This window comes from Oncorhynchus kisutch, linkage group LG8 (assembly GCF_002021735.2).
Source record: "Oncorhynchus kisutch isolate 150728-3 linkage group LG8, Okis_V2, whole genome shotgun sequence".
Classification (NCBI taxonomy): domain Eukaryota; kingdom Metazoa; phylum Chordata; class Actinopteri; order Salmoniformes; family Salmonidae; genus Oncorhynchus; species Oncorhynchus kisutch.
In genome coordinates, this window is record NC_034181.2 from 12,048,059 (window position 1) to 12,064,059 (window position 16,001).

The 16,001-nt window shown below is 43.7% G+C and overlaps 1 protein-coding gene across 3 annotated transcripts in view; it reads left to right on the top strand.

Annotated features, from left to right (window-relative positions):
* The window catches only part of LOC109894953 (kinase suppressor of Ras 2), a 133,485-nt gene that overhangs the window by 77,573 nt on the left and 39,911 nt on the right, over positions 1-16,001 (top strand). For all 3 annotated transcript variants that reach the window (XM_031829678.1, XM_031829679.1, XM_031829680.1), the window contains 3 exons: positions 11,622-11,691; positions 14,743-14,826; positions 15,397-15,482. In XM_031829678.1, the coding sequence (XP_031685538.1) occupies positions 11,622-11,691; positions 14,743-14,826; positions 15,397-15,482 (240 nt within the window). The remainder of the gene's footprint in view (positions 1-11,621; positions 11,692-14,742; positions 14,827-15,396; positions 15,483-16,001) is intronic.

Genomic DNA, 16,001 nt, shown 5'->3' on the forward strand with positions numbered 1-16,001 from the left:
ACGAGAGCGCAGGAGAAAGGGAGAGTTTAGGATAGAGAGAGATAGAACGAGAGTGCAGGAGAAAGGGAGAGTCAGACAGACAGACAGACAGACAGAGAGTTTAGGATAGAGAGAGATAGAACGTGACAGTGATGATAGTTCTCCCTGCTGCATGATGGAATATGATAAGCATCTTGTTAAGTCATGTTTAATACGACACCAGTTGCTAAAAGTCAAGTGCTCCTGGTAATCCAATATCTCCCTCAGTAATTACTGTCTTTGTAATTGAATGTAATTTAAATGTCACGTAAGTACAAATAAGTATAATTACTGTCTCTTGTTCTTTATGTCAGTGTTAGGGGCTCGAGCCTCTAGATATTCAGGACTATAAACTAAGTGTGTTTAATTCCAGTGTTTGAGGACCACTGATGGTTCAGCTTTTTCTTGCCGTCAGTGACTGACTAGACTACTGATGTGTCTATTCTCTGTCCAGTGAGACTAATTGACCAAGTGATTACCAGGGATAAGATAGAACGAAAAAGGTTGACTTTAACATCAGATCTAGAATCAAATAACCTTACCTAACAGTAACCATTAGTAATTTGGACAAAATATCTGACCCAGAACCAGAGGTTAAGGTCAAAGTCCACCCACTCCAGAACAACTGACATGGCCCTCCACCCACTAGAACAACTGAAATGGCCCTCCACCCACTAGAACAACTGACATGGCCTGGCACTCCACCCACTAGAACAACTGACATGGTCTGGCCCTCCACCCACTAGAACAACTGACATGGCCTGGCACTCCACCCACTAGAACAACTGACATGGCCCTCCACCCACTAGAACAACTGACATGGCCCTCCACCCACTAGAACAACTGACATGGCCGGGCACTCCACCCACTTCAGAACAAATGACATGGCCCCCACCCACTAGAACAACTGACATGGCCCTCCACCCACTGCAGAACAACTGACATGGCCCTCCACCCACTTCAGAACAACTGACATGGCCCTCCACCCACTTCAGAACAACTGACATGGCCCTCCACTCACTAGAACAACTGACATGGCCCTCCACCCACTAGAACAACTGACATGGCCTGGCCCTCCACCCACTAGAACAACTGACATGGCCTGGCCCTCCACCCACTTCAGAACAACTGACATGGCCTGGCCCTCCACCCACTAGAACAACCAACATGTCTTGGCCCTCCACCCACTAGAACAACTGACATGGCCTGGCCCTCCACCCACTAGAACAACTGACATGGCCTGGCCTTCCACCCACTAGAACAACTGACATGGCCTGGCCTTCCACCCACTCCAGAACACCTGACATGTCTTGTCCCTCCACCCACTAGAACAACTGACATGGCCTGGCCCTCCACCCACTAGAACAACCGACACTAGAACAACCGACATGGCCTGGCCCTCCACCCACTAGAACAACCGACACTAGAACAACCGACATGGCCTGGCCCTCCACCCACTCCAGAACAACTGACATGGCCTGGCCCGCCACCCACTAGAACAACCGACACTAGAACAACCGACATGGCCTGGCCCTCCACCCACTAGAACAACCGACATGGCCTGGCCCTCCACCCACTCCAGAACAACTGACATGTCTTGTTCCCTCCACCCACTAGAACAACTGACATGGCCTGGCCCGCCACCCACTAGAACAACCGACACTAGAACAACCGACATGGCCTGGCCCTCCACCCACTAGAACAACCGACACTAGAACAACCGACATGGCCTGGCCTTCCACCCACTAGAACAACCGACACGAGAACAACCGACATGGCCTGGCCCTCCACCCACTCCAGAACAACTGACATGTCTTGTCCCTCCACCCACTAGAACAACTGACATGGCCTGGCCCGCCACCCACTAGAACAACCGACACTAGAACAACCGACATGGCCTGGCCCTCCACCCACTAGAACAACCGACACTAGAACAACCGACATGGCCTGGCCCTCCACCCACTAGAACAACCGACACTAGAACAACTGACATGGCCTGGCCCTCCACTCATTATCTTCCTGTGGCTCTGACAAAGACATTAGAGATTAAGACAATTGCCTATCTAAGGCAGTTATTCATAGTAAGTGGCGGCATCCCTAATGCTTTTATCTGTCTGCTTAGCCTCCCCCTGGGGTCCCAGTGCTTAGCCTCCCCCTGGGGTCCCAGTGCTTAGCCTCCCCCTGGGGTCCCAGTGCGGCTCATAGCAGCACAGAGCCACGGAACAGGCCTGGTGGGTGTTGTCAGTCTGTTAATGGGTCTGCTTGGGGTCCGGAAGGAAAGATAGATATCCAGAATGCTGCCGCAGTTTTATTGAGCACGCTGTGCCGTAAAGTATCTGCTTGGGATCTGCTCAGCACAGCTCATCTGTAAAAGCCCCTTCTGGCACTACAAGAACCAAGCAACTGGCTCTGATATCTGTATCAAAGAGCAAGGACCCCATGAGGACCCATGAGGACCCCTTGATACAAGAATTAGAACCATGTTTCAGGGCGGCTGTATTTTGTGTCTCGTCATGAAGCTTAGAGATTTGAGGTTTCTTTTAGTTTGTCTGATTGAAGTGGTGCCTGCAGGGAGACAGGTTTTGTGTGTCTAGTTGGGAGGCTGCTCCAACCACACCAACACCTGCTGGGCCTAGAGAGCCTGCTGCCAGGTAAACACAGACACCTCAAGGCTCATTTTAACACTGCTGCCAGAAGAACACAGACACCACCAGGCTCAATTTAACACTGCTGCCAGCTAAACACAGATACCACCAGGCTCATTTTACCAATGTTGCCAGGTAAACACAGACACCACCAGGCTACTTTTACTGCTGCCAGCTAAATACAGACACCGTCAGGTTCATTTTACCACTACCAGTGAAACACAGACACCACCTGGCTCATTTGACCACTGCTGCCAGCTATACACAGACACCACCTGGCTCGTTTTACCACTGCCAGCTAAACACAGACACCACCTGGCTCATTTTACCACTGCTGCCAGCTAAACACAGACACCACCTGGCTCATTTTACCACTGCTGCCAGGTAAACACAGACACCATGGCCTTGTCAAAGGCCAGACCTCAATCCAATTGAGAATCTGTGGTATGACTTAAAGATTTCTGTATGCCAGCAGAACCCATCCAACTTGAAGGAGCTGGAGCTGTTTTGCCTTGAAGAATGGGCAGAAATCCCAGTGGCTAGATGTGCCAAGCTTATAGAGACATACCCCAAGAGACTTGCAGCTGTAATTGCTGCAAAGGGTGGCTCTACAAAGTATTGACTTTGGGGGGTGAATAGTTATGCATGCTCAAGTTTTCAGTTTTTTTGTCTTATTTCTTGTTAGTTTCACAATTAAAAACATTTTGTATCTTCAAAGTGGTAGGCAAGCCACTGTAAACACAGACATCACATGGCTCATTTTACTGCTGCCAGCTAAACACAGACACACCAGGCTCATTTTACCACTACCAGCTAAACACAGACACCACCAGGCTCATTTTACCACTACCAGCTAAACACAGACACCACCAGGCTCATTTTACCACTGCCAGCTAAACACAGACACCACCAGGCTCATTTTACCACTGCCAGCTAAACACAGACACCACCAGGCTCATTTTACCACTGCCAGCTAAACACAGACACCACCAGGCTCATTTTACCACTGCCAGCTAAACACAGACACCACCAAGCTAATTTTACCACTGCTTCCAGGTAAACACCACCAGACAAATGTTACCACTGCTGTCTGGTAAACACAGACACCACCAGCCTCTTTTTACCACCGCTTCCAGCTAAACACAGACACCACCAGGCTCATTTTACCTCTGCTGTCTGGTAAACACAGACACCACCACCGTCTTTTCACCGCTGCTGCCAAGTAAACACAGACACCACCATGCTCATTTTACCACCGCTACCAGCTAAACACACCAGGCTCATTTTTCCACCACTTCCAGCTAAACACAGACACCACCAGGATCATTTTACCACCTCTGCCAGGTAAACACAGACACCACCAGGATCATTTTACCACCTCTGCCAGGTAAACACAGACACCACCAGGATCATTTTACCACCTCTGCCAGGTAAACACAGACACCACCAGGATCATTTTACCACCTCTGCCAGGTAAACACAGACACCACCAGGATCATTTTACCACCTCTGCCAGGTAAACAAAACACTGCCTTTATAATTTGACCACCACTTCTAATGAACACTTCTGCTCCCCACATAAACAGTATAATGACTAGGACAGACATTCACTGCCGAGGTAGTTCTGGTCCAGATCTGTTTGTGTTGTTTTACGTCATTTAGTAGACATACTCTATTCCAGAGTTTAGTGACTTGCTCAAGGGCACATTGACAGATGTCTCACCTTGTCAGCTCAGGGATTCAAACCAGTGACCTTACGGTTTTAACGCTTATAACCACAGGGCTACCTGCCATATGAGTTGGGAAGACAGCACAAACAGATCTGGGACCAGGTCTGAGGGGCCCATTTGTAGAAGACAATATGTATTTTCTAACGTGTTGTTTTTAATGACCATCACCATGATGTGTACAACAGGAAATTCTAGGGCACTTGGTGATAGGTGAGAAGAGGGAGGGGTGTTCTCCTCGTCAAAGATGACATCAAAACAATATTCTGTAGAAAAGGTCATACCCACGCGTTGAATGATCGTCATGGAAACAGTGCTGGCAACAAGGCTCTTTGTCTCCAGTCGAACGGAGGAGTTTGTTTCACACCGTGGAAATTACAGTTCCATTTCACCACTGCTCTTTGCCAACTTCTGCTACTTAGAATACACATTGTATTAAAGAAAAATAGACTCATATCATTATTCAAACGTGTTATTGTGTTTCAAATCATACAGCCCTGTCTTTTGACATTTACCTTGATTTAACTAGGCAAGTCAATTAAGAACAATTTCTCATTTTCAATGACAGCCTAGGAACAGTGTGTTAACTGCCTGTTCAGGGGCAGAACAACAGATTTGTACCTTGTCAGTTTGGGGGTTTGAACTTGCAACCTTCCGGTTACTGGTCCAACGCTCTAACCACTAGGCTACCCTGCCGCCCCAGTTGGTTTCCACACATAAGGATACCACTGCTGTAGATGCCTGTGATCAGAAAGGCAGACATGTTTTTTCTACTTTATGGTGTAATATCCTCCATGTCTATGTATCCTCTCTCTCTCCATGTTGTTTGGCTGTTTGTCATCTTATTAGATCATGACACGAGTGGGGAGGGGGATGGGGGGGTGGAGGGGTAAGGAGGCTGTGAGTCTATCCAAATTAAAGAGAAAGAATGGGGGACACTGTTGTCTGGCGCCTTTGGGTTACTCTGACATCCGTCTGTGTGTGTGTGTGTCTGTGTGTGTGTGCACGTGTGCACGTGTGTGTTGGCTTGAGAGGCACACATGTGCAAAGACTCATCAAGTCAGGCCCAAAGATGTCAACCCCATGCGATGTTGCGGTTACGAGGCTGTTAGTGTAAACAGACTAAACAATAAGCAGATGATGTCACTTCCCCTTCTCTATCAGATTATCAGGCTGACTGAGTGTAATTTAGCGACGTATTGGACTGTGAACCAGAGACACAGAGTTTGTGTGTGCAATAGAAACTCGGAAATGCAGTGTTTCTGGACCTACGTTAATCAGTCCTATCATCAATCATTCATATCCACTTCAGTGGCGTGCTGTCACACAGTAAACCCTTAATTCAGCAGGTTATTTATTACTAGGTTACTGGTACAAACTCAGATTTTTGTAATTATGTTCTTATACTAGACATTCAGTATCATAGCATTATTTAAATATTCCCCATGTCATGTTAATGGGGCTCCAACATGGCTGCTATAGAATGTTGTAGTGTCATGTTAATGGGGCTCCAACATGGCTGCTATAGAATGTTGTAGTGTCATGTTAATGGGGATCCAACATGGCTGCTATAGAATGTTGTAGTGTCATGTTTATGGGGATCCAACATGGCTGCTATAGAATGTTGTAGTGTCATGTTAATGAGCTCCAACATGGCTGCTATAGAATGTTGTAGTGTCATGTTTACGGGGATCCAACATGGCTGCTATAGAATGTTGCAGTGTCATGTTAATGAGGCTCCAACATGGCTGCTATAGAATGTTGTAGTGTCATGTTTATGGAGATTCAACATGGCTGCTATAGAATGTTGTAGTGTCATGTTTTTGGGGATCCAACATGGCTGCTATAGAATGTTGTAGTGTCATGTTAATGAGCTCCAACATGGCTGCTATAGAATGTTGTAGTGTCATGTTTATGGGGATCCAACATGGCTGCTATAGAATGTTGTAGTGTCATGTTAATGGGGCTCCAACATGGCTGCTATAGAATGTTGTAGTGTCATGTTAATGGGGATCCAACATGGCTGCTATAGAATGTTGTAGTGTCATGTTTATGGGGATCCAACATGGCTGCTATAGAATGTTGTAGTGTCATGTTTATCGGGATCCAACATGGCTGCTATAGAATGTTGTAGTGTCATGTTAATGAGCTCCAACATGGCTGCTATAGAATGTTGTAGTGTCATGTTTATGGGGATCCAACATGGCTGCTATAGAATGTTGTAGTGTCATGTTAATGAGGCTCCAACATGGCTGCTATAGAATGTTGTAGTGTCATGTTTATGGGGATCCAACATGGCTGCTATAGAATGTTGTAGTGTCCTGTACATGCATCATAATGCTCATTCTAGACATTCACTTTTGTGGTATTTTTTTAATACCCTATGTGATTTTAGTGGGGATCTGACATGATCCAGCTCTCTAAACACATGGCACTGTTAACGACAGGTCAGGTCAGGGTCATATTATTGAAAGTGAAACAGAATGGAGAATAGATTTGCACAGAACATTTTCACACATGCACACACACACACGCACACACACAGACACGCACACAAACACGCATGCACACGCATGCACGCCCACACACACACACACACGCACGCACACACACACACACACACACACACACACGCACACACACACACACACACACACACACACACACACACACACACACACACACACACACACACACACACACACACACACACACACACACACACACACAGGCTGGGTCAGCCACAGTGTATACATTAAGAGTAGGTTCACCCTTCAACTGCTTAGTGTAAAAAACTAAATCTCATGTTTGGTAAACATGGACTATATGAACAGAATTACTAAATCTCTTTCATTGTTAGGGCGAGTAGGGCTCAGGCTGGAAATATCAAACATGAAAAACACAATTCTACACACTAGAGACGCGTTACTGTTACTAGCTAACCTTAAGAACTGTTACACAGTGATGAAGTAGGTCCAAAAAGATTACTTCATTTTTCCAAATGTTCAAATTATTTTATCTTGACAGGGAATACCTATGTGAGAATGCTGTTCATCGACTACAGCTCAGCATTTAACTTGGGTCTCGACCCCGCCCTGTGCAACTGGGTACTGGACTTCCTGACGGGCCGCCCCCAGGTGGTGAGGGTAGGTAACAACATCATGATCCTCAACACTGGGGCCCAACAAGGGTGCGTTCTGAGCCCTCTCCTGTACTCACCCCATTCACCCACGACTGTGTGGCCACGCACGCCTCCAACTCAATCATCAAGTTTGCGGACGACACTACAGTGGTAGGCTTGATTACCAACAACGACGAGACGGCCTACAGGGAGGAGGTGAGGGCCCTCGGAGTGTGGTGTCAGGAAGATAACCTCACAGTCAACGTCAACAAAACTAAGGAGATGATTGTGGACTTCAGGAAACAGCAGAGGGAGCACCTCCCTATCCACATTGATGGAACAGTAGTGGAGAGGGTAGTAAGTTTTATGTTCCTCGGCGTACTCATCACAGACAAACTGAATTGGTCCACCCACACAGACAGCAACGTGAAGAAGGCGCAGCAGCGCCTCTTCAACCTCAGGAGGCTGAAGAAATTCGGCTTGTCACCAAAAGCACTCACAAACTTCTACAGATGCACAATCGAGAGCATCCTGTCGGGCTGTATCACCGCCTGGTACGGCAACTGCTCCGCCCACAACCGTAAGGCTCTCCAGAGGGTAGTGAGGTCTGCACAACGCATCACCGGGGGCAAACTACCTGCCCTCCAGGACACCTACACCACCCGATGTCACAGGAAGGCCATAAAGTTCATCAAGGACAACAACTACCCGAGCCACTGCCTGTTCACCCCGCTATCATCCAGAAGGCGAGGTCAGTACAGGTGCATCAAAGCTGGGACCGAGAGACTGAAAAACAGCTTCTATCTCAAGGCCATCAGACTGTTAAACAGCCACCACTAACATTGAGTGGCTGCTGCCAACACACTGACTCAACTCCAGCCACTTTAATAATGGGAATTGATGGGAATTGATGTCAAATATATCACTAGTCACTTTAAACAATACTACTTAATATAATGTTTACATACCCTACATTATTCATCTCATATGTATATGTATATACTGTACTCTATGTCATCTACTGCATCTTTATGTAATACATGTATCACTAGCCACTTTAAACTATGCCACTTTGTTTACATACCCTACAATACTCATCTCATATGTATATACTGTACTCGATACCATCTACTGCATCTTGCCTATGCCGTTCTGTACCATCACTCATTCATATCTTTATGTACATATTCTTTATCCCTTTACACTTGTGTGTATAAGGTAGTAGTTTTGGAATTGTTAGCTAGAATACTCGTTATTACTGCATTGTCGGAACTAGAAGCACAAGCATTTCGCTACACTCGCATTAACATCTGCTAACCATGTGTATGTGACCATTAACATCTGCTAACCATGTGTATGTGACAAATACATTTGATTTGATTTTATTGGACAATACACAAACATTTCGGTTGAAATAATTTTTCAGTGTGAATAATTATCTTACAAATACTGTATCTCTTCCATCTGGATTCAATCTATGGAGCTGTTTTCAAAATAGCTGAGGTTCCTTCCTTACTGCTCATTGTTCAAGCACTCCTACACGTAACATAAAGTGGTACCCCCTCCTCTTCCACCTCGTCCTCCACCTCTTCTTCCTCTTTCTGCTATTCCTCGTCCTTCTTCAGACCTTGTTTTTGAGTGGTGAAACTGAAGACATCTCTGTTTTCATACTGAGAAATGAGAAGAATTGGGAGTTCTCTCTCTCTCTCTCTCTCTCTCTCTCTCTCTCTCTCTCTCTCTCTCTCTCTCTCTCTCTCTCTCCAATTCAATTCAAAAGGCTTTATTGGCATGGAAACGTGTTTACATTCCCAAAGCAAGTGACATAGCCTTTATTGTCTCTCTCTCTCGTCCTCTCTCAGTATCTCTCTCTCTCTTCCTCTCTCAGTATCTCTCTCTCTCTTCCTCTCTCAGTATCTCTCTCTCTCTCTCTTCCTTTCTCAGTATCTCTCTCTCTTCCTTTCTCAGTATCTCTCTCTCTCTCTCTTCCTCTCTCAATATCTCTCTCTCTTCCTCTCTCAATATCTCTCTCTCTTCCTCTCAGTATCTCTCTCTCTCTTCCTTTCTCAGTATCTCTCTCTCTCTTCCTCTCTCAATATCTCTCTCTCTTCCTTTCTCAGTATCTCTCTCTCTTCCTTTCTCAGTATCTCTCTCTCTCTCTCTTCCTCTCTCAATATCTCTCTCTCTTCCTCTCTCAATATCTCTCTCTCTTCCTCTCAGTATCTCTCTCTTTCTTCCTCTCTCAGGATCTCTCTCTTGCTCTCTCTCTCAATTCAATTCAAAGGGCTTTATGGGACATACAGTATATGTTAACATTACCAAAGCAAGTGAAATAGATAATAAACAAAAGTGAAATAAACAATCAGAAATTAACAGTAAACTCACAAAAGTTCCAATGGAATAGAGACATTTCAAATGTCATGTTGTGGCTATGTTCATACAGTGTTGTAGCAATGCGCAAATAGTTTAAGTACAAAAGAGAAAATACTAAACATAAATATGGGTTGTATTTACAATGGTGTTTGTTCTTCACTGGTTGCCCTTTTTTTGTGGCAACAGTTCACAAATATTGCTGCTGTGATGGCACACTGTGGTATTTCACCTATCTCTCTCTTTCTCGCTCCCTCTCTTGCTCTCTCTCTCTAGCTCTGACACACACACACCCACACACACACACACACACGCACACACACACAGAAATGCAATGCACAGAATAGGTATGGTACATATTTTATTTACACTAAAGTCTATGTAGCGGGTTAAGTCTGGTCTGGGCTTTTTGCTCAATCTCACACTTTGTTGATGTTGAATTTCTGAGCAGTATACTGTAGTAATGGTGAATATCTGAGCAGTATACTGTAGTAATGATGAACATCTGAGCAGTATACTGTAGTAATGGTGAATGTCTGAGTAGTATACTGTAGTAATGATGAACATCTGAGCAGTATACTGTAGTAATGCTGAATATCTGAGCAGTGTACTGTAGTAATGCTGAATATCTGAGCATTATACTGTAGTAATAGTGAATATCTGAGCAGTATACTGTAGTAATGCTGAATATCTGAGCAGTATACTGTAGTAATGCTGAATATCTGAGCAGTGTACTGTAGTAATGCTGAATATCTCAGCATTATACTGTAGCAATGCTGAATATCTGAGCAGTGTACTGTAGTAATGCTGAATATCTGAGCAGTATACTGTAGTAATGCTGAATATCTGAGCAGTGTACTGTAGTAATGCTGAATATCTGAGCAGTGTAATGTAGTAATGCTGAATATCTGAGCATTATACTGTAGTAATAGTGAATATCCGAGCATTATACTGTAGTAATGCTGAATATCTGAGCAGTGTACTGTAGTAATGCTGAATATCTGAGCAGTGTACTGTAGTAATGCTGAATATCTGAGCAGTATACTGTAGTAATGCTGAATATCTGAGCAGTGTACTGTAGTAATGCTGAATATCTGAGCAGTGTACAGTAGTAATGGTGGTGTCAGAAGAATGTTCTTTGGAGCCATGTTCCTATATCTTTCATGTATCGTACACCTTGAGGCTTAGATTGTTTGTAATCGTGAATGTAACTGAGAATTCTTTGTTTATTAATTTACTGTGTGGTCATAGCTGAGAGTTCTGATTCCATTCTGTCTGAATGATAAAAGAACGTTTGGAAAAGAGAATAACTTGAATGTTTTCTCTAAAGATCCAGAAGTGAATAATTTTATCTCATGATTCTGACGATGATCAGACTTTTGTCACTTTATGGTGTTTGAATGTCAGGAATTGTTAGTCAAAATAGGTTATTATAATTGATTGTAGTAAATACCAAAGTGAGATCAGACCAGTTTTTACTCATCTATTAATTCGGCGAAATGTCATGCAGTCCACAAATCAGTTTTTGCTTTAGCCCAGGCACAACCAGTGGTATTCAGCATGGAACTATTCAATACAAGGGCATGTGTTGATATCTAGTCCTACCCTCCACCGTCCAAACATTAAGACACATGTTTTAGGCTACAAAGCTGCATGTTTGACTGAATCAAGCCCTACATTTGGTTCAATATCTAATCATCGTTACATTCTTATCCATCCCTCTTTATATCTCTCCTCCTCCAGACACTCTCTCAGTGCCTCGCTGGTCCCCACAGATCCCCCAGAGAGACCTGGGAAACTCCATAAAACACCGGTAACCTGTGTGTGTGTGTGTGTGTGTGTGTGATGGTTTGAGTGTTCAGGAATGTGTGTAGTGTGTCTTAATGTGTCTGTTTCTCCACACCTGACGAACAGAATGTCAGACCAATTATAGGGGGCAGAAGTCATCTTTGTGCTCATTCCACATTTGAACCCCTGATGACTCCCAAATGCTATGGATTTCCAAGTTGAGCAATACACCCCCGCTATTGGCCACGAGAACCTGCCTACGTACTGACTTTTCTCTACTTCGTTGTCTGTCGCTCTTTCTCTCTCTGTCTCTCTCATGCTCTCTCTCTCTCTGTATCTCTCTGTATATCTCTCTCTCTCTCTCTTCTTCTCTCGCTCAGTCTCAGAAGTACGTGGGAGTTTGCCCACTGTTGAAGGTCACTGAGGAGGAAAGAGAGTGGTTGTGCACACATGTCTTGATGCCTCATCAGCCAGAGACAAGCACATTTATATACAGTATCAGTCAAAAGTTTGGACACACACTCATTCAAGGGTTTTTCTTTATTTTTACTATTTTCTACATTGTAGAATAATAGTGAAAACATCAAAACTATGAAATAACACATATGGAATCATGGAGTAACCAAAAAAAGTGTTAAACAAATCAAAATATATTTTAGATTTTAGATTCTTCAAAGTAGCCATCCTTTGCCTTGATGACAGTTTTGCACACTCTTGGCATTCTTTCAACCAGCTTCACCTGGAATGCTTTTCCAACAGTCTTGAAGGAGTTCCCACGTATGCTGAGCACTTGTTGTCTGCTTTTCCTTCACTCTGAGGTCCAACACATCCCAAACTTACTGGGACTATCATTTGAAAAACAAATGATAGTCCCACTAAGCGCAAACAGGATGTGATGGTGTATCACTGCAGAATGCTGTGGTAGCCATGCTGGTTAAATGGCCTTGAATTCTTATTAAATTACTGACAGTGTCACTAGCAAAGCACCACCACACCATCACACCTCCTCCTCCTCATATGTAGATCATCCATTCACCTACTCTGCGTCTCACAAAGGCATGGCGGTTGGAACAAAAAAATCTTACATTTGGACTCATCAGACCAAAGGACAGATTTCCACCGGCCTAATGTCCATTTCTTGTGTTTCTTGGACCAAGCAAGTCTCTTCTTCTTATCGGTGTCCTTTAGTGGTGGTTTATTTGCAGCAATTCGATCATGAAGGCAATTCGACCATCGTCTCCTCTGAACAGTTGATGTTGTGATGTGTCTTTTACTTGAACTCTGTGTATAATATATTTGGGCTGCAATTTCTGAGGCTGGTAACTCTCTAATGAACCTTTCCTCTGCAACTCTGGGTCTTCCTTTCCTGCAGTGGTCCTCATGAGAGCCAGTTTCATCATAGCGCTTGGTGGTTTTTGCGACTGCACATGAAGAAACTTTCCGTATTGACTGACCTTCTTGTCTTAAAGTAATGATGGACGGTCGTTTCTCTTTGCTTATTTGAGCTGTTCTTGTCATAATATGGACTTAGCCCTATTTGGTAAAATACCATCTTCTGTATATCACACCTACCTTGTCACAACACAACTGATTGGCGCAAATGCATTAACATGGAAAGAAATTCCACAAATGAACTTTTCACAAGGCACATCTGTTAATTGAAATGCATTCCAGGTGACTACCTCATGAAGCTGGTTGAGAGAATGCTAAGAGTGTGCAAAGCTGTCATCAAGGCAAAGGGTTGTTTCTTTGCTTACTACATGATTACATATGTGATATTTCATAGTTTTGATGACTTCACTACAATGTAGAAAATAGTAAAAATAAAGAAAAACTAGGTGTGTCTGTTACTGTAGCTTATATTGTAAGCACAGGTTATTATGCATAAGTAAATGATTGCAATGTGATTAACTACTTTGGCTATAGCACCATCTCCCTGGGAATGGAAAATAAATATCTGTGAAAACATATCTCACCTTTAACGCCAGTTTAACTTTGGTAGCATAGGTATGGCCTGCTAAAACAAACGTATCATTTAGGCTCTACCGCCAGGACGGGAGATTGAATTGTGCTCTCCCTGGTTCTGTTTAGCGACGGTACGAGGCAATTCGAGGGTTCCTAATGAAGAGATTCTGATTCTGTCAGCCTCTATCCGTCATATTCTATTGCACCAGCCTGCTACTTGAACCCAGGTGTCAGCCTGTGTCAGTCATATTCCATTACCCCAGCCAGCCTTCTACTTGAACCCAGGTGTCAGCCTGTGTCAGTCATATTCCATTACCCCAGCCAGCCTTCTACTTGAACCCAGGTGTCAGCCTGTGTCAGTCATATTCCATTACCCCAGCCAGTCTGCTACTTGAACCCAGGTGTCAGATCTATCAGTCAATAAACCCCCTAGCTCTTCCCTGGGCTTCCTGGCACTCAGATACTCCATCGAACCTCGAAGTAGGGAATTGCTTTTTATCATTCAAGAGAATTAAGATACACTGTACATTTGCCTGTTTGATAAGTGGCAGTATCTTGAGATCTTGCGCTGTGCCGCGGTTTCTGCCTGGCTCCATCTTCATCTCTGGGAATGATTGCTGTCTTACCGCCTTGATGCAGCACTAGGGTCTCTCCCCACTGGGCACAGACGTCAATTCAACATCTATTCCACGTTGATTCAAGTTGGCTGTCACAGCAGTTATTCTAAGAGCACAGCCACAAACTCACCATTGGAGGGGGATAATGAAAGGAGTGCCAGGTGAACCCCAAATTGAATCAAGGTGCATTGGAGATTAGCACGACAATCTTTAGAAGGAGGGGGAAGAATAAGCCTAAAGGCGCCCATCATTCATATGTTAAGGAAAGGTTAACCTGTGAATATGAGGCGTTCTATGACAGCCATTTGTCATCACGTGGGAATAGGAATCATTGTCTGAAAGGTCACAAGCAATCAGTGATGTTTCCTCTGTGCAGTGATGCACACCTGCTGTTTTTATGTTATTTTGGGGACTCATTTATGCATGGAGAAACAGGTAGAAGATGTTTTGTCTGTGTGATCTGAACTCACTCTCTTTCTCTCTTGTCCTTGCAGGTTTTCCACCAAGTATTGGATGTCTCAGACATGCATAGTATGTGGGAAAGGAATGTTGTTTGGACTCAAATGTAAAAACTGCAAGTAGGTCCTTCTTCCCAAAATGATCTTGGTTCGTGAAAAGCATGTCTACACCATGACAAAACATTATTGCCATGCATCAAATGTTTCTTAGAATTTATCCTGGTGTGCTTAGTGAAGTGAAAAAAATCTACATCAATCATTATGCTTGTTGGTTATGGGTCATAAGCACTTTTTTGTCATCCATGCATTCTTATTAGAACTCTGTAAAGATCATTTGTCACGGTATACTTTGAAAAGTCTCTGAAAAGGAACTGAACAGCAATTACCATTATCATTTTAAACAGATTACTCAAAGAAATTAACCAATTTCTCAAACGACCGAATGAGAAATCTTTGACAGAAGGACAGCTTTTTATTTCCTTAATGGCCCAGGCTAATAAATATTCAAGACATTTTTATTTTAACTGTTTTGAAAATGAATAGCAGAGATTCAGTGATGTCCGAAGTAGCACCCTATTCCCTATACAGTGCTCTACTTTTGATCAGAAGTCGTGCACTATATAGGGAATAGGGTGTCATTTCAGGCACGACCCTGGTTTCAGAGTGTATATCATTCTGTTTTTTCACTAGGCTGAAGTGCCATAACAAATGCACCAAAGAAGCCCCGCCTTGCCATTTGCTGATCATCCAACGAGGAGGGAGTAACCCCCTCAAAGGTAACAAAGGACTGTATACCAGCAGCTTACTGTAAGGCTAAAGCCTGACTTCATGTACAGGCCACATAACTTCAAGGACCATTTCACCACTTGTCTTTCAATTCATACATCATGTCATTTAGCAGATGTGTTTCTGAAAGCGACTGGAAGCGTTTTAATGCATCATTTTAATAGCTGTAGCCCTTGATACACACAACGTCTTAGTGGTATTCTCAACATAAGCAGTAACACAAACTGCACATGTATCTCAAGTTAGGAGAGACACTGTATATAACCCTACTGTAATTCAGCAGCGCAAAACATGTTCATTTTAGGAATACTTATACTTATTAGGATTGTTATGCAAGTATTACTTTCTTTAAAAGAATACTCATTCTCTGTTATAGTGCTTTAGTTATAGAAGTATTACTTTAAAAGAATACTCATTCTCTGCTATATTCTCTGCTGTAGTGGTTTTGTTATGGAAGTATTTCTTTAAAATAATACTCATTCTGTCACGGCTGTTGAAAGAACTGGACC